At 41.6% G+C, this 19,188-nt stretch overlaps 1 protein-coding gene across 4 annotated transcripts in view; it reads right to left on the minus strand.

Moving 5' to 3' along the window:
- Nucleotides 1–559: 559 nt before the first annotated feature.
- The window catches only part of ANKRD50 (ankyrin repeat domain containing 50), a 56,442-nt gene continuing 37,813 nt past the window's right edge, over nucleotides 560–19,188 (minus strand). For all 4 annotated transcript variants that reach the window (XM_054989929.1, XM_054989926.1, XM_054989928.1 and 1 more), the window contains exons 4-5: nucleotides 5,391–8,935; nucleotides 560–4,278 (exon numbers count right to left, since the gene is read on the minus strand). In XM_054989929.1, coding sequence (XP_054845904.1) covers nucleotides 5,394–8,935 — 3,542 coding nt within the window. In that variant the 3' untranslated portion in view covers nucleotides 560–4,278; nucleotides 5,391–5,393. The remainder of the gene's footprint in view (nucleotides 4,279–5,390; nucleotides 8,936–19,188) is intronic.

Consider the following 19,188-nt stretch of genomic DNA (forward strand, 5'->3'; position numbering starts at 1 on the left):
CTTGACTCCTGTGTACAATGCCAATAACCCATAAACAGTAGGGGCCACAATCTAGCACTGAGTTATGCATGGTAAAGACTGCCAAATTCAGTGAGCTTGTAACAAGCTAAACTCTGTGATGGGTTGAGACCACTCTCTAATATGTGGACTCATGGTACAGGCACCCCATCCCAGCCTTTGTTGCAGTGCTTCTGTCTCATCATTAGAATCTTCTTCTCTTTAAACACTGACATATGGAACATGAATACTCATCTCCTGCTAATTTTCCCATGAAGTACAGTTTCTGTCCTTGCTCAGACTCAGCACAATCCCACAGGGACTACTCATGTTCTCCCTTCTTTAATTTTACATTGCATCAACATGATTTTATGCATATACAGGTGTGCAAATGTTTTAGAAATACATGAGGATTAGTGCTGGGACAAGCTGGAATGAACGTGCCAAGGTGGCGCTGGTGTAGACATGCCCTAATTATCCAATAAATTTCAATCTAGTTCCTCAAATATATTTAGGAATGCTGCTTCCAAGAATGAAAAGAAAGCAAAAACAAAAACAAAAGTGTGCTGAAAAGCAAATATATTTATTATGCACTTTCATATACATAGGGATTTTTGCTTAATATAATACAAGAAATAAAATAAAAATTTTACAATGTGAAATTCAATGTACATTATAGGCTATTTACAACCCAGTCCAGGAAAAAAAACAGTCTTATTTGTGCACCAAGTTATTTGAAGAGTTCCAATGGAGGATGTCGAGCATCAACAGATATTTGCATAGCAGCATAACAGACAAAAGAAAACTATGTGGTTAAGTAAATCAAAGTTGTTTTCAAATACTGACCTTGACAAGGGATAAAGGGGATAAACTATACCATAACATTGTTGGTTTTAGATAGACAATTTTGCCATTTACCTCCCTTTTAAGGCAGCTTCCTTGGCACACGTGGTACAGCTATGAATGCTTCCAGTCATAAACTGGGACCCCTTCTCTACTACCCTTTGTGATAGCTTTGGAAAAGATAAAAAAAGAGGACAAGACATAGAGCGAGCTATGGAATGGTGGAGGCAAATGGTTTAAAATTCAGTTCAGTCACAACTGATCAGCCCTGCCAAGTCTTGATTTAGCAGAACTGAACCACACCCAGAAGTCACATTTTTTAAAGAAAAATCCAGAACTGTCATTTTAAGATGATGAATTTTTGAGAGTTGCAATATATTAAAACGAAAAACTAAAAGCAATGCGAAACAATCTCACACTCTTGTCAAAGGGATACTTCTAACAGAGAAAAAGCATGCTGTATTCCAAAGCATCACTGAAACTGTGCAGGAACTTTTCATTTGGATTCTGGAAGATATCCGTGGGACTTCTGTTTAGCTGATTTCTGTGCATAGGAATGTTTAACCCGACAAGCTCATTTTAATGTCAGTATTATTTTGGTGAAGACATGAAGCTTTTTGCAACATATAGCCTCCTTGTGAAAACAGCCAGAAGTTTTATCCCCTATTCACAAGATACACAATGTAATAAAGCAATACAATTAAATAAATACAATCTCAGCAGCAGATGAAAGCAATCTTTCGGGGTGTCTTGCTGCAAATTATAACGTATGTCTGCTAAGAAAGAAGAGCTTTATTCTTGTGCGGTGTTGCAAACGCCCAGTACTTGAGGTTCAGAACAAGCTGGCAGTACATTTTGGCACCCTTACTAAAGCCATTAACGACATTCTTGAAACTATCTGCAAGAGTACCCAAGTATTTATTTTACAAGTCTCCCAAAAGGTGGGAACAACTCATCTCAGAATTACAAGTAAATAGCAATATGTCTGTTGTTATGATAGGCAAGTTAGCTTCCTGAGGAGGTCTGGCATATTGCGGGAACTGAATGTACATGTGTGGTATGCCTTGGTGCTGGAAAGTGCTGTTGAGTCATAGCCGACTTAGGGCAACCTCTGCTGGGGTTTTTAAGGCAAGGGACTAACAGAGGTGGTTTGTCACTGCCTGCTTCTGCATGGTGGTCATGGTCTTCTTTGGAAGTCTCCCATTCAATGACTAACCAAGGCCGATCCTGCTTAGCTTCTGAGATCTGATGAGACTGGGCTTGCCTGGGCTTTAGGGATACTGAAATGGTTTAAACGTGACTTTGTGCACACTTGCGGTGAAGGCAGGCCATCCAGTGTCAAGGTGAAGAGCAGTTTTTGATCAATCAGCAACATCCTCAAGTTCGATCCCCTCTTCCACTCCAGGAATGAACAGCAACCTGTATGGGAGCAATTAAAGGGGTGGACCAAGGGACATATTGGAGATAAAACTGTGTTCTTTCCCAGGTGACTCTTGCCATATATATATATTATATGGACACTTTTTTTTATATACATCTATTAAGCTCCAACTACAGAAAATGTTTTATTTACATTTGAAAAAGAAGCAACTGAAGTTTTATGGGTATGTAAAATCTAGTTTTACAATATTTTAGGAGCATATGATGCTGCTTTATGTAGTGTCAGACTACAGGACCTTTCAGAACAGCACAATCAACTCAAACAGGCCATTGCTCACAAGGGTCTCAGGGAACTTCCCCAGTCTTGTTAGGTCAGTGGTACTCACTCCATGGCTCAGAGAGCCACACGTGCAAAGGACATCAGCCTAAAGAGCCACATTGACTTCCACCCCGCCATGATACTTGCACCTCAGGGAGGCTCACAGCTTACATGTTCTTCCAGCAACCACTGTTTCAAAGTGGAAACCACCCACCAACCCTAAGCCCTATTCAGTAATGGCTTTGCCCACTTTTCTGAAAAATGGGGCAGGTGCCATACTGAGGAACAATGCTCCGAAGAGCCACAAGTCTCACATCAAAGAGCCACATGTGACTCCTAAGCCACCGAGTGAACATCACTGAGTTGGGTAAATAACTGGGAGAACTTTTTATCAGGTCTACTCTGAAGTAAGCCCTATTTCATTCAATGAGGCTTATTTCCAGGAAAGTGCTCTTAGGATTGGCCAATATCCCAGGGAATTAAGATGACACCCTCTGTGTGCAAAACAGTGCGATAGCTGTCCTTTCCCAAGGAACCTGGAGCTAGGCATGGTACTGGCTGAAGAAGCATGTGCTTGAGCTCTTGCCTGATAATGTAGGCAGTGGAGGGTTGAATTAATATAATTAAGTGGGTGATGTGAGAACTATTCCTAAGTACTAAGCACTGCTGCCTTATTGGATACACTTTACAATGAGTGGTACGTGTGGAGAATTGTGCTACTGTCTTCCCCTCCACTACTGACCAGACGTAAACACAAGTACTGTACTTTAGCCAACACTGTCACAAGATTTGCTTGAGAGAATATTTTGAACTACACAGGAAACTGACTGTACCCAATGGCAATGCAAATGAAAGTGTAGAGAGTAGCCCTGTTAGGATCAGCATTGTGTGTGGTGTTGGTGTGTTCATGATCTCATGGAGAAGAATGAGTGAACCAACTTCTCCACAGCTACATGATCTGGCATTTACATCTGGGACTGCAGAAGTGGTTTCTAACCTGCCAACGTTGTGTACACCGCTGCTGTTCTGGCACTGCTGTATCTGGGGATAACTGAGAACCTGGGTGTGGTTTCTGAACATGTGAACCTGTCCCTTGTGTGCTACAGCAAAAGACAGAAGTCCTGTGGGACCCTAGAATCGAACTACTGCAAACTCAGGCCACAGCACTGCTGATGCAGGCAGAAGGACCTACATCAGAAGTGCTGCAAAGCAGTCAGCTTTGGTTCAACAGGACTTTAATAATGCTGGATATTAAAAGTGGTTCATCTTTAAGGAGGCACAGGACACTTCTCATCTTTTGCTGACTTTCAACATTCTTTTGCCACATGAATACAAAATAAATACGGAAAGCATTGCCTCTCAGCACACGATTCACTGTGGCATGTGCACATCAATCAAGCTTTCTTGAACAAGAAATTCAAAATTCCTAGCACTTACAATTTTTTTCAGCTGTGTCAGAGAAGGACAGCATATATTGTTCTGCTACTAAGAAAGTAAAAGTGCTTATTCTGTGTATTAAGTACAAAATACACAAAATAAAATTTCTGAAGCACAGGTGGTTACACTAAGAAGGCAGCCTTAAACTTTTAGGCACATCACAGTAATCAAAGTAACTGCAGTGATCACATCCATAATTTTCATGGTGGTTCGACAAGCAAGACATGCTTTAATCCCAGCCCAGTTGACAAATTGTTGCAGGAAGAAGCTCTTCATTCAATTCATGGTGTCATGGAACCATCCTAAAAAAAAAAAAGATTAAAAGATTACATTCCAAAAAGATTACCACAGATGATGAAGCAGCTGATATCTTCACTAATTATTTGGAAGAATAAAACTAATATAGAATTTCCTGGGGGCTGAACAGTTATCTGGAATTAGAGAAGACATAGGGCTGTGGGCAGGATGATGCCGAAGGAAACAGGATTCCCAGGTTGAGGTCTCTCTCCCCCACCCCCCACCCTCAGTAACATGATGTTGTCCTGTGTATTCACATCTCCGTGTCACAACAACACTTGTCACTGACGGGGGATAGAAAGACTGATGATAAAGCAACAACGGCTACTGGGCCTAAGCATTATGGTCAAGGTAATGGTGAAAAGAATTTGACTCTTGGCTCTTGGCCATACATTTGATAACCGGCCATGAGAATCACTTTAAGGCAGAGAGAAGTTTGCAATTTAGAAGAAAATTCTGTATTTGCATTGGATGGGGTATACTGATTTTGTGGATTAAAATATAGCTGTATTAACTATACATACAATATTTTTATTATATTATGTAAGTGAGATAACATTACCTTTGCTTAAGCACAGTTGCTTTTTTAAAAAATGGTTTCATGAATAAATTCTCACAGTAGACTTAACCTATATGTAATTATGGCACACACACTCTTTTTCACTGAGACTTTGATCTTTCCCTTTAATCAATGGAAGCTGCTGTTTGTACAGATTAAAACAATGTCTTGACTCACATCTGCCTTATTTCTTGTTCAGGGCAAATTTCATGTTTTCACCACACTCTGAGAATTCATTCTGAGCAAGTATTTGAAAAGTGGTCAAAAGTGATGTTACAGACAAGCATCACACAGGTGCTAAGGAATGACTGTGGAGGGAGGGATGGAGCCTAACCAGCAATTGAGGAGGTAATGTATCTTCTATGTAGGCATGGGCTGATAAGCTGACAAACAGTGCAGCTCAGCAGTTAACACCAACTGTGCCCCAACTCAAAGATACTATGCAATGCCTCCTGGTAAGCACATGGGGTCCTTCGCTTTCTTGGTTGGTGCTCAGAGCTCATACCCCCATTCCTGCCTGCCCTATCACCTTGCCTGCCACCCCTGAAAACAGCTCACCTCTTATAATGGTGTTTCCTTCTTGTAGTTGAAGCTCGGGTCATTCCCCTCAATTTGAAGTTTTAAGGCTTGTTTGAGGCTTAGCTCTGTCTCTGCAGAAGGATAGCCCTCCAAAACCTCTTGGTGCCCCCGATCTGGCACTGTTCGTGGGACAGAAACTCTGCCAAGAAACACCTGATTGCTCTGAAGATGGTAGTTTGGATTTGTCATTATTCCATTTCTCTTTTTCTGTTCCCCACTCTGTTGGTGGATCAGGAACTGCTGTTGTGATCGGCAGACTTCCTGCTGGGCTGGAGGGACAAAAATTTTGCACTGAGTGTCCATAGGCATTGATTTAAGTGGCATACTGGCCCCACATTTGGCAACAGGTATTCGTTTATCAAACTGAGTCATTTCATATTCTAGGACTTTTGGTTGAGAAGCTGTGCTCTGTTTCACTTTTTTCCCTGCAGATTTGCTGGAGTTTTCTGTTTTCCCTGTTTTGTTTGCTTTTGTTGATTTCAAGCTGGGTTTCACTTGACTCCACTCAAATTCACTGTTTGGTGAACTATGATTCTGACTTAAGGAATGAGTAGTGGAAGAAGGTGAAACAATGGACTGCCTACTTCTACTGCGAGGCAATGAATGCTGCTGTATTTGTTCTGTAAAGGACATACTATGGAAACTATCAATAGGCACAGTCTGGGCAGTTGCTGTAGATGAGGTGGTGCGAAGAGAAGAGTTTTTTGAGCTTTTCAGGGAATTATTGGATAGAGAGGACTTCTGCCGATCAACTGTAGAATCGGGAGATTCAGAAGGAGAACTAAAAGCATGACCCGGCCCATTCGACAAGCCACGCAAAGCGGGCTGCACATCTCCTCCTCCAGTACTCCCTGAACTATTTGATTTTATTGTTAAGGACTGCATTTTTGAAGATACTGATTGCAAAGGTTTTTGCTCCATTGTATGGACTGGAGAAGGAGTGCAGCCATTTAGAGTAGAAGCACCATATTTTTCGAGTAATTTAATTATCTGTGTGTGCCCGTTTTTTGCAGCCACACGCATAGCTGTGCGCCCAAATTGATCGGCGTGATTTGGATCAGCACCGTGTTCCAGTAATAGCTGCACAACATCAATGTGCCCTTCTTGGGCCGCAATACAGAGTGCAGTAGCACCTTGATTACACGTATGATCAACCAGGGCTCCATGCTCGATCAAAAGCTGAACTACTTTGGCGTGGCCTTGCCATGCCGCAGACTGTAAAGCTGATCGCTTCTCATTGTCTGCTGCATTCACATCGGCATGGTACGTCATCAACATCTGTACCATCTCTACATGGCCCTGCCAGCAGGAAACATGAAGAGCCGTCCTTCCTTCAGCATCACTTGCTTCTACATTTGCACCATTTTCTAAAAAATATTCAGCCATTGTTAGCTGGTTTTCTAGAGCCAAAATGTAAAGCGTTGGCCGGCCATCAGCATCTTTGTAGTTCACATCAGCTCCATGACTGAAGAGCAGCTCAACTATATCTCTATGGCCTTCTAAAGCAGCAACACGAAGAGCATTTCTCCCATCATAGCCTCTGTGATCAATGTTAGATTTATTTTCCAGTAAGGTCTGCACACAATCATAGTGACCTTCCTGGGCTGCCAATATGAAAGCTATCCGCCCATCATTATCAATTTCATTTGTCCGGGCACCTTGTTCTATTAGCGCTTCACATATTAATCTGTGTCCTTCAAAAGCTGCCATGTGCAAAGGTGTCCATCCTGCATCGTCTCTGTGATTTTCATCTAACCCTCTATCCAACAGAGTCCGTACTACTTCAACATTACCTTGTGCAGAGGCTATGCTAAGAACTGTCCGTCCTTCACTATCAATGCTATCCACAGCTGCCCCCCAAAACAACAAAGTATTTACAACTGAAGCATGGCCCATTGATGCTGCAGCAAGAAGGGGTGTGCGACCGTTGTTATCAGTATGATCCACATCAGCTCCACCTTCCAGAAGCAAGTCAACGACATCTACATGCCCTTCATAGGCTGCCACCAGCAGTGGAGTCATGCCGTCTTTGTCACAGTGATCCACCTCAGCGCCCCGGTCAATTAAAAGGCTCACAACTGAAGCATGCCCCTTGCTAGCAGGTACACACAGAGCAGCAACAGACAGAGCTGTCCTTCCATCCACATCCTCATGGTTTACTTCTGCACCATGGTCCAGCAGATGCTCCACAATCTCTTTATGACCCATGTATGCTGCAGCAATTAAAGCCGTTCTGCCTTCATTATCTGCTTTGTTGACCTCAGCTCCATGTTGCAACAGATTCAGCACAATGTCTTCATGCCCTCCCCAGGCTGCTGCTCTCAAGGCTGTACGACTGTCAGCATCTGCACAGTCGACTTTCACTCCAGCATAAAGGAGTGCAGAAACCACCTCTGTGTGCCCACCCCAAGCTGCAGATCTCAGTGCTGTCCAACCATCATGATCAGTATGATTTATATTAGCACAACATCCAATCAAACAATTGACAACCTTGGTGTGTCCCTGCCGAGCAGCTAAAGTAAGCGCTGTTTGGCCATGTGTATCTTCAACCTCTAAATCTGCTCCTCTGGAAACTAGCAAATTGACTACATCAAGATTGCCACTATATGCAGCATTAGCCAACAGCGTTCTCCCATTTGAATCACACTGGTTGACCGAAGCTCCATTATCTAACAAGGTTCGAATGGAATCTTCTCTTTCCAAAGCTTGCCGGACAATGCAAGATGTCCGATCATCTTCACTGTTGACGTGAGCACCAGCTTTTACGAGCAACTGCAACACTTCCTGTTCTTTGGGGATTAATGTTGACAAAGAATCTTTGACAGGCGTACCATTCCAGATCATCCACAAAGCCAACTCTGAAGTCTCCAACTGCAAGTTAGAATTAATTAGATGCAAAGCAAATTCTTGAGCTTCCAGTGGAGATAAATCCTTAGCTCTACAGGTATAACTCATTGCTAGCATTCTGTGTCCCTCGGCTGCGTTACACAAGTATTTCTGAGTACAGTGCTTTACATCCAGCAACCATTCTGCAAAACTGTAGTGGAAAAGGATCTTTGTGTTTCCCAGTCCATCAACAAGAACTTTTGACAAAACATCTAGTTTGCGCTGGAAGTCCTCCATAGACAACGCCATGTTTTTGGTCCACACTGCATGAAACAATTCAATTGTAGTCAGTGGCCTACAAGCAGCAAGAATTACATTCAAAATAGGTTGAACCTTTGCAAACTGTTTTCTCACAAAAAGCCTCTGACAAAGCCAAAGGTAAAGGCCGTTGAGTGTTCCAGGAATATCACGGATTTCTCTTAACATGATGAAGTTTTCTACTACTCCATCTAGGACACGTTCCAGGTACAGAAAACATCCACTGCTTTTAATGTGAAGTTGATTCAGCATTTCAGCAGTTTCTTTTGTGAGATGTTGTCTCAGAGCTTCTTCTTGATCTAAGCGATGAAGTATATACTGTTGAACATCTTTCACAATATATGCCTTACGGAGATCATCGAGGCTTATTTTTCGAAAGCCTGTAAAAAAAGGAAAGGGGTAAAATTAAGTACTTTAGAAGCTTCATTTCATACAGCAATTGTTAAGCTACAAAACGTCATCTCTACATAAAATAGCAAAATCTGAGTGCAGTAGCATGAAAGGAGCTTGATCCTCAAAACATTCATCCTGAAAATCTTAATTGGTTCTTAAAGGTGGACTTGAATCTTGCCGTTCTATTACAGCAACACAGTTACCTACCTGAAACTGTATATAAAATGTACAAGATGTATCTTTACACAAAATTCAGGGTAGTAAATGTTTTACAGTATTAACGTAAGCAGAATGAAAAGATGGTAAATCTAAAGTTATGGTTCTCTCTAGCCTTGATTCACAGGACTACTTCCTCTCCCAAGTATCAGTAGTCTTTGCTATATATTTTAAAGGTAGAGGTAACAGGGTTGTAGTCACCCTTCCACCAACGTTTGTTTTATATATTTTAAAAATGTATACCCGGGTCTTCAATAAAGTCAGGTTAGTCTGAAGGAATGGGCTGGAATGAGTGAGAAAGCTTGTTTGTGCAAAGACTTCCCAATAGTTTTAGGAGCAGAGGTGCTACTGATCAGTCTCCCAACATGAAGAATTACTGAATTTACCAAGCAAGAAAGAAAGCTTTAAATCTACTCCCTCATATGGTAAGTCCAAAATTTGCACACAAACATCATTTCAGGCCTTAGGCTACCAGTCCCTCCCAGCCTCTGCCCCCCCCACCGCTACTCAATTAGCTGATGGGGGGGAATAGGTTTGGGAAGCAAAAAACCTCCCAGGGCAAAAAACCTCCCAGGCACGCTCTCCACAGGTGCAATGACATCACTGTTGGGAGTGACATCATCAAGCCATGCTGGGAGCACGTGTGTGCTTTGCAAGGGATTGCAGAAGTGAGTGCCAGGTTTCCCTATCTCTTGCTGGCATCCCTAAAGAGCCCTAAAGTTTGTTCTGAAGTTTTTTGTTGAAACTTGGCTTAATCTGTTCAATTTTCAAAATATATTCAAAGAAAAAAAAGATGATAAAAAGCAGCAAAAAGTTAAAGCTCTCTCTCATCCTGGTTACAACTAGTTTTCTCCTAACACAAGCAGTCATTTGGTAAAGATTAATAAAGCAAACACTCCAAAGGAAGTCAAGAGTCTTTGCTCTTTTGGACTCAATGAAATATTGATGCTTGACATAACAATAAACCAGGGTTTTATGGAAATGAACCCTGGAAGTTCTCAGGTCATGTCTTCCCTGAAGATTTTCTAGATCCCAGTTAACTGGTTTGTTCTCTTTCATGCAAAGTAGGAATTCAAACCACTTTGGGAATCCCACTTTGTAAGAACAAATCATAGTTCATTATTCCATCTGATTCAGATGCTAAGGAAGGCTATGAAAACCAAACATCACATGACAACAAGTGAACCAGGAATGGATTCCCTACTAATATTTAAAGTTTAAATTGCATCCATGTGGGAGAGATTTTTTATTCTCTCCCTTTTCATCTGAATTACCCTCCCCTCCAGGAAAAACATACACGTGCAGGTACATCCATCTACACATTTTGATTTCACCTTTCCTCTAAGGAGGATGCACCATTAAAACTGTGAAATCTTCAGTATCCTAACTAAATATGCGTGGAAGAGAGGGGAAGTGTGCAAAACCCAAAGTTCATTGCCATGTTAACAAACCACAGATTTTTATTACATCTGAATGCACCCAGAGCACTGGAAGGCATAGCCTTTATGAAGCCATGCTCTGTTGGTAAAAGAAGAATGTCTTTTTCATTCCATTCTATTCCATTATTTGCTTAAAAAACAAAAGCTAAATAAAACAGTACCATGAATTATTGTAATTCAATCAAAAATTGACAGGGTAAAATTTAGTCAAAATGGAACTCAATGGGAGTTAAAGACATCTTATTCACTTTGTAAACATCATAGTCATTGGAGGTAATGCCATCTGAGCAATGGCGCTGAACATCAAAGAGGTATCATTAATAGCAATAGCAAGGAATTGGGTAGATTTTTCTCTTTTGCAAGAGAATTCTTAAAATCTACCTTTTCCAAGGTCATTTTTACATGGCTAAAACCTCCAGAAAATCATGCAAAACTCACAGGACAACAGTGTCTTCATCGTGCAATTTCCCGTTTAATGGCGCGATTTCTGACATCATTACGCCATTAAATGGGAAATCGCGCTATGAAGACACCATCGTGCTACGAGTTTTGCGCAATTTTCTGGAGACATTAACAGGCATATGAAAACAGCCTAAGTTTAAACCCTACAGAATACAGTAAAAACCCACTGTTGATATTTAGAAGTTTACATTAAACTTTCATCACTGTACATCTTTAAAAGGTTACTGAAATTAGCATTTTGATCTGTGTGGTATGTCTGAAGGTAACAGGAAATATAGCTGTTCCCTTAATGAAGTGAAGGGAGAAACTCCCTGAAAATGTCATCAGGCCTATCTGGACCAAGTAAGGTAGCAAGAATACAGTGTGTGTGATTTGAAGATGTGAGTTCAGTGTTGCTGTTTGACCTTGGAAATAGTGTCAGGTTTTGGCATTCCTCCCAGAAGCACTTCTTTCAGACTCAAAAACATACAGACTGCATGTACCTTTTTTGGAAGTAGTTTGAGTGCAAGAAACAGCAACATTTCCAAGAGACAATTTTAAAACTGCTTTATCTAGCAACCGCATCGGGTTTTGTGCTCAACTAACTTCAGCTTATCCCATTTAGTAATTTGTAATGCATACAGTTCCTGACAGGCAGCTAATCTCTAAAAAAACCCTTTGGAATTCAACTCATAAATGGTCATTAAGGCCCAAAGTATATTGGTGTAAAATCTGAAGAACTAAGCTGAGGCTCATGAAAGCTCATACCCTACCACAAATTTTGTTAGTCTCATACTGGGCTCTTGCTCTTTTCTACTGGTGTAAAACAGTTATACAAACTCTTAAAGAGCATGATTCGGGTCCAAGAGCACCTTAGAGACTAAATTTCCAGGATGCGAGCTTTTGAGTGTCAAAGCTTCTTGTATCAAATAAATGAAAAAGGTAGGAGTCTTTAACGTCCAAGCAGATAGTGGGAGGGGTATTGCAAATTGTCAGGAAGCTAGCTGTAATTAGCTTGATAGAACATGGGTGAGAAGTGTGTAAAATTAGCATCTGTAATGTGAGAAAAAGCCCAATTCAACCCTGGGGGACCATTGTTCAATTCACACATAAACTCAATTTTGGCACTCTCGTGTTGTAATTTTCCTTTGAAGTTCTCTGAAGAGCTCTTTAAACCATACACCCAGAGAATTTTCCTACTGTGTGGTATTGTTCTGTTGGGTCATGTTTATTATGTTTACACTACACTAGATCAAAGTGCTCTGCTTTCCAATAAAGCTTCTTCAGGGCAATCATGCAGTTGGGAAAGAGTCACAGTGGGCAGCAGTTCTGCAGTGATGCTAGCAATAGTATAGATTTTTCACATTTATTGTGCAGACATTGCTAGAGGGCTGCTCCAGGAAGAATCATGTACTATGTAGATTTCCTAAACAGGCAATAACAGATTACAAAAAGGCAATGATACTGGGCATCACTCCAAAACCCTGAGTTTACCCATACCTGTCCATTGCTTAGCAGCTTCCCAACTCCTTGCTGCTCAGTTAATAAACACATATCTATATTGGTATCACAACACCGGTCCTGCATTGACAAGATATGAGGCACATTTTCCAAGATGTGCATACCCCCTAAACTTTGCTTTGAATAAGCAGACACACCCACAAACAGATGTTAGAATTTATTTTGTTAACTGCAGTCACTGTGCAGGACAGCCCAAAGTGAAAGGCAGTTAAAAATCTGATTTGGAAAAATCTATTTGCACAATACTGCTAAATATGCTAAGGGCATGATGCTAAAGTGGTATCTCTTCACAGTATTTTTATGCGGAAGAACTATCCTAACACCAACAGGCAGTCATTAAATCCTGAAACTAGGGAGGATTTACTGAAGATTTATCATTTCTCCTAAAGCCCTTAGTATTCAGTGCTCCAAAGACAAGACCATAAATCTAATATGTATCATGAATCATCTATGACAAGATAATTTGTTAACCTACTTTGTGCTGTGGTTACTGAGAAATCCTTAAGATGTGTGAAGCAAACACAAGCAAGATGGAAAGTAAGAGCACAAATGATTCATACAGCATGGATTTCATGAGATTTGGCCACAAAGCATTTTGCACTATTTGGAAATGGAAATGCTCTTCAAAGCAGTTTCACTGTTATCTGTGGAAAAGATGTGAACAGCTAAACCTAGCAACTTTCACTGGGGTTTTGCCAAGGGCCAGTCTGGACACAGGAATTGTTTTGAGCGTCTCCAGCAGTTTATTACACAGCTGATTTAATGCTGTGGATCTATACTGAAGGTTCAAGATAACTCACAGAAGAGATAGAGCCAAGCTACAAGTGACTTTTTTCATGCAGAGAACACTTGATTGTTTTCACAGGTTTTCCTGGGAACTGAAGTCCGAGTGTCCTTCCCCTCTCTGTTAGAATCACTGCCTGAAGAGCCAGAGAAAGCCGGCGGCAGCAGCAGCTTTTGCAAATCGTCCATCCAGTCAGAAGCCTGCTCTCAACGATCGTTTGGGGGCGGGCAGCTGCTACTTTCTCCCTGGGCATCCTGCTCCGGGGGGGGGGGGCTGTTCTGGAGAAAGCCGCTGTGTCGGTGAAGCTCCAGCTGCAGCAACAGCGGAAGAATCTGCTGCTGCTCTAACATGCCCTCATTCCAGTTTTTCTCCAGAAGCTCAGGAGCAGGGGAAGGGCATGTTAGAGCAGCAGCAGATTCTTCTGCTGTTGCTGCGGCTGGAGCTTCATCCAGCACGCTTGTCCAGCAGGCTTGTGACTGGAGGAACGATTTGCAAAAGCTGCTGCTGCAGCCAGCTTTCTCTGGCTCTTCAGGCAGCGATTCTAACAGAGAGGGAAAGGACATTTGGACTTCAGTTCCCAGGAAAACTTGCGAAAACAATCAAGTGTTCTCCATGTGAAAAAAGTCACTTGTAGCTTGGCTCTCAGTAACAATACTTGGGGAAATGCCACAGTCCCCATTTGTGATGGTGCCACTCATGCTTTCTCTCTCTCTCTCTCTCTCTCTCTCTCTCTCACACACACACACACTTTCCATTGTTTGTAGAGATATATGTACTCTATCAGTACAATCCTATGCAGAGTTCCTTCAGACTAAACACATTAATTTCAATTTCATAAGGCACAGAATTGTACTGTTAATGACCCAGCTGTTCTCCTTGTGCAAATGGGACCTGCCATTCAACTCAGTCTATATAGACATGAACTCGAAATCAAGAACACATCTTTGCAATTTAACAGATTCAATTGGGTTTTTTTAATATGTTTGTCAAATCTATTTACACTTTCAGCAAAATCCTGTCGTTCACAACTACCGGATATGAAAGAGGGCATTTATATTTGCTTTGAATAAAGATCAGCATTGTAGGAAAGCTCACTCAGTTGCACAGTCTCATGAATACTTGAACTCAAAGTCAGTAGAGCAGCAAGCACAAATTCTAGTCCCACGAACCAGCTTCTGCATTGTTCAGATTTTTTCCTTCAACATATCATTTTCTACTCAATAGGAGATTCAAAATGGATTTCCTTGATTTATTAAATTGGCTTGCAGCTCTGTAAACAATCTACTCCAAATTTAGTTCTTGGCATCCCATAGAGGTCTTGGGTCATTTCAAGAAGTATTTGGACTATATAGATTTTCTCTGAGGAATGAGTTACCTCTCTTGAATATTGTTATAACAATGTTAACAATACCGCTGCACATTATTATCTTAAACTATTCACAATTTAATCCTCTGCCCTATGGAAAATTTCAAACCAACTGTCGTACTTTTCCTTCACTCAATGCCATCTTAAATACGTAATCTAAATGACAAGAGCAATAAGCTAGTGGTTTAAGTATGAATAATTTACATTGCCAATATGAGCTGATCTAACTAGAACTATTAACCTATTAACATTTTATGCATACTTACTCACAAGGAACTAATCTCTCAGCAGCAAAATAATGAATTAGCAAGCCAAAAGCCCCTCCCTTAATAAGGCCCTTTGTTTCAGAATGAAGGCAGCAACTGACTGAACACAGAATACTCTGAGAGTACTGGAGTGAAAGAATTAGCTAGAACAAGTTCCACAGTGAGAATTACATTTTTATCTAGAAGTAAATTAGGATGTAAACCTTTTAGAAAGCTTTGTACTACCGCAGCATGACAATCTTAAAAAAAAATCAGATGAGGCTCTGAAGTAGGGGTCCCAGGTCCCCCGACTGGGATGGGGAATGCCCGCCCCCAGCCCTCCTGACACCTCTTACCTGGCTGGCCAGGGAGGGGGCAGGAACAGGCACTCTGTCGCCTTTGTTGTCATGCTGGGAATGATTTTATTTATTTATATCATATTTGTATTCTGCCCTCCCCGCAAGCGGGCTCAGGGTGGATGACCACCTTAAAATCATTTTAAAATGTTCCATGTTAAAACATTAAAACATCATATAAAAATAGCAGCACTCTTTTGCCTCGCGGCAGCAATACAACTATTAACCAACAACACAGCAATACAACTGGATATAGCAGCACAGTAACAGCAGCTGAAAAACAAACAGTGGTGGGCAACTTTCACAGGGACGGGGTGGGGGTAGATGTTACATCCTCCAGCCAGTGGAGGCCCAACCTCAGCCATGAGCCTGGCGGAACAACTCTGTCTTTATAATTCTGTCTTTCATAACGCTTTCTTCTAATTTACCTTGAATAGTTGTTAAGATGGCTGACCTATAATTTTCTGGATGTGTCTCTGGACCCCTTTTTAATTGCTGTAACAGGTACTGTTTTCCAGTCCTCCAGTGTGGAGGCTGATTTTAGCACCAAGTTAGAAGAGCATCAGTGTCACATTTGCATTCTGTAGAACCCACAGATGTGCGCCATCTCTCCATGTGCTGTGCACTGTGCTGTATGACAAACCACTTTTGAAAAACAAGGGTCATTCAAAAGCCATTTGTAATATGGCATGAAATCTGCAGTTCAAAGGAAAAATTCCAGCTCTCTTATGAGGCAAACCAAGCTCTTGGCAAACCAAAAGTAGTTCTTTGTATCTGAACCATTGTACTAAAAGATTAGTTGATGCAATGTGTGCATATAATTTTAAAATTATATATACTGTGCAATCCTGTACAGTTATTCCAGTCTAAGACCATTGATTTCAGTGGGCTTAGACTGGCATAACTCTGTATAGGATTGTGCTGATAAAGTATATATTAACCTATACAGGTATGCCGGCATTGGAAATACTAATCAAATAGAACTTCAGACTGAATAAATTCAGTTCTGAGATACCAGCAGGTTTTAGTAGTTGTGTTTTTAAATACTGGAACTGTTTGCTTTCGGAGTTGGCAGACGGCATTACTTTGAGTTTTGAAAGCAAGGTAGACTATCTTAAATTACAATGTAATCCAAATGTGATAAATTCTGCAGGTTGTGTATGCAGAAGATATCACTGGATTGTTATAACAGTCTGCACACACTGTCACCACCTCAAAACAGCTGTCATAGGAGCTCTCTGCTTCATCCATGATCAAGCTGCACAGCTTCCAGGTCCAATCAAACATTTACAGAGGCCTGCCAGGGTTGCCAGGCCCACATCTGCAACACCCAGGAGATCTTTGGATGCAGCTGTGACTGAACCAAGAAGAGACATCATTTATGGTTGACGCTCTTAAGTAAGAAACCATACAGATTTGTGGGAATTCCTCGAATGTTGTCTGAATGTGACATCACTTCCAGGGTGCACCTTTTCCCTTACTGCACTATCAATGGAGGCAGGCAAGTAAGCAGAAAAATGCTCACCAACAGTGGGCAGCTGGGAAGCCCAAACAATGCAGGGGCTGTCTTACACCTTCATAGTAGGGTTGCCATGTCCCTGGAGGGCCCCAAACCAGGGGGGCAGGGGGTGCACACTGGGGAAACTTACAGTACGTGTGCACACGCAGGAGCCTTCATTGTCACACTAGGAATGACAATGAATCATTCCTGGGGTGATAACGAATCTGCTGATTTTAAGCAAAAGTACCGCCACGTGGGGGCCTTTCCTTCCTTGTTGTGCCAGGAATGACATCATTCCCTGGAGGACCCTCCGACTGGGAGAAAAACAACTGTTATCGGTCCCTGGCCCCAAGGAGGCCCACCTCACCTCGACTAGAGCCAGGGCTTTCTCAGTCCTGGCTCCTACCTAGTGGAACGCTCTGTCTGCTGAGACCAAGAGTAGGAACAGATGGCTAGTTCTTGAAATGGAGAGAAGTAAGCAGTAGGATCCCATAAGAATGGATACGGGGACCAGCACTGGTCACTTTCTTCCTACATGATCTGGAATGGGGAGTGAGTCATGTACCGGCCAAGTTTGTGGATGATACCAAATTATTCAAGATAATAAAAACAAAATCTCCAAGAAGATGTCTTAGAACTGTATGACAATGAGGCAAATGAAGTATAATGTGGCTACCTGTAAGGTGATGAACAATAGAACAAAAAATCTTAAAATATACTAATAGGTTCTGAACTGCAGAAGGTCAAAATGGCTAGTTTGACAAGAATGTCCACTAAGTTTGCAGCTGTAGTAAAAACGGCAAATTCCATGCTAGGACTATTCGGAAACTAACTGAAAATATAACAGGCAACATTCTAATGCCCCCGTATAGATTAGGATTACCAGCCTCCTAGTGGGTGGCAGAAAATTCTCTGCTCTCAGCCTCTGCTACCTCTCATCTGGCTGGTGGAACAGGGGAAAGGCACAGAAATGAAAGCAAACAAGATGATTAAGGAAGAGAGCAAACAAGAAGATTAAGGAGTTGGAACATCTTTCTTATGAGGAATGGTTAGTGTTTTCAGTTTAGAAAAAATGACTAAGGGGGATATGACAGAGGCTTATAAAAGTATGCATAGAATGGAGAAAGTGGCTAGAGGTAATCCCGCCCCCCCTCTAATACTAGAACTTGGGGCACCCAATGAAGATGATGGATAATAGATTCAGGACAGGCAAAAAGAAATATTTCCCCCCCCCCTCAAGGAATAGTGTGACATTGAACATAAATGTCTTAAAAGGGTGCTAGACAGATTCATGGTCCTATTCATCAGATGGTCCTATCCACCACTGGCTACTAACAAATGTCTAAAGGGAACCTCCAGACAAAGTAAACTTCTGAACACTAGTGCCAAAAAGAACTATCAGAGGAATGCCTTGGCCTCTATACCCTGCCCCTCTGGGGCTGCTGGTTGGTCACTATGAGAAACAGAACGCTGGCCTAGATGGACAACTGGTCTGATCCAGCGGGGATCTTCTTATGTTATTAAAGCAGCTTGATCAAAATAACTAATTTAAACATGGTTGATAAGTTTTCATACTTTGTTTTATTTATCTATAATCTTGGCTCCAATTGTTCTTGTTTAAGTGAGTGAGATGTCTCTCAAGGGTGATGCAATTACAACAGCATGTTTACATGATACTGTGATCCAAAACAGTACTACCCAAATGCGTATTCTTATAGAAGTCAGAGTCAAAGGATATTATCTTTATGGTAAATTTGTCATCTTCCATGAACTTTCATGCCTTTTCTCCAAAAAATGCTTAGGGAAGCATTGTAAAGAAATAGGCCTGCATGGCCAGTGTCTATATGAATGGTGAGTAATCAATGCGCTGCAAGACTGAACCCACAGAAGCTTGTTTGCAGCACAGATGCTGTTGCTGAAGCCTAGAGGCAAGGCCTGGGGTTCCAGCCAATTAAGCTTATCTGACCCAGCCATGGTTCCCAAGAGAAGAAGGTGCATTTTCATGGTAATGCTATATGGACTTGGCCTAAGTGCTGAACGCCAACCTCACATACAATTGTGGGGTATTGACTGGTTAGTGAGATTTCCTCAGGTTGCTAGGCAACTGGAAATAAATGGGAAAAGTCCATTTTGCTTTTTTTGCTCTTGGCCTGTCTCTCTTCAAGACCCTTGTGGATTTTTTCAGTTGTGTGTATCTTCTCACCGCTGGACTATATCTTTGACCTGATAGCATGGACTTAGAAACTTTGATGCTGACTAAGAATGCCTACAAATTACCATCATGGTTTAGCATGGCAAGAGACTACATTGTTTTATCTATCCTTTTACACACTTTCCAAGATACAACCTTTTAACGCACGTTTTTAATAAA

The sequence above is a fragment of the Eublepharis macularius genome, chromosome 10 (assembly GCF_028583425.1).
Source record: "Eublepharis macularius isolate TG4126 chromosome 10, MPM_Emac_v1.0, whole genome shotgun sequence".
In the NCBI taxonomy this organism is placed as follows: Eukaryota; Metazoa; Chordata; class Lepidosauria; order Squamata; family Eublepharidae; genus Eublepharis; species Eublepharis macularius.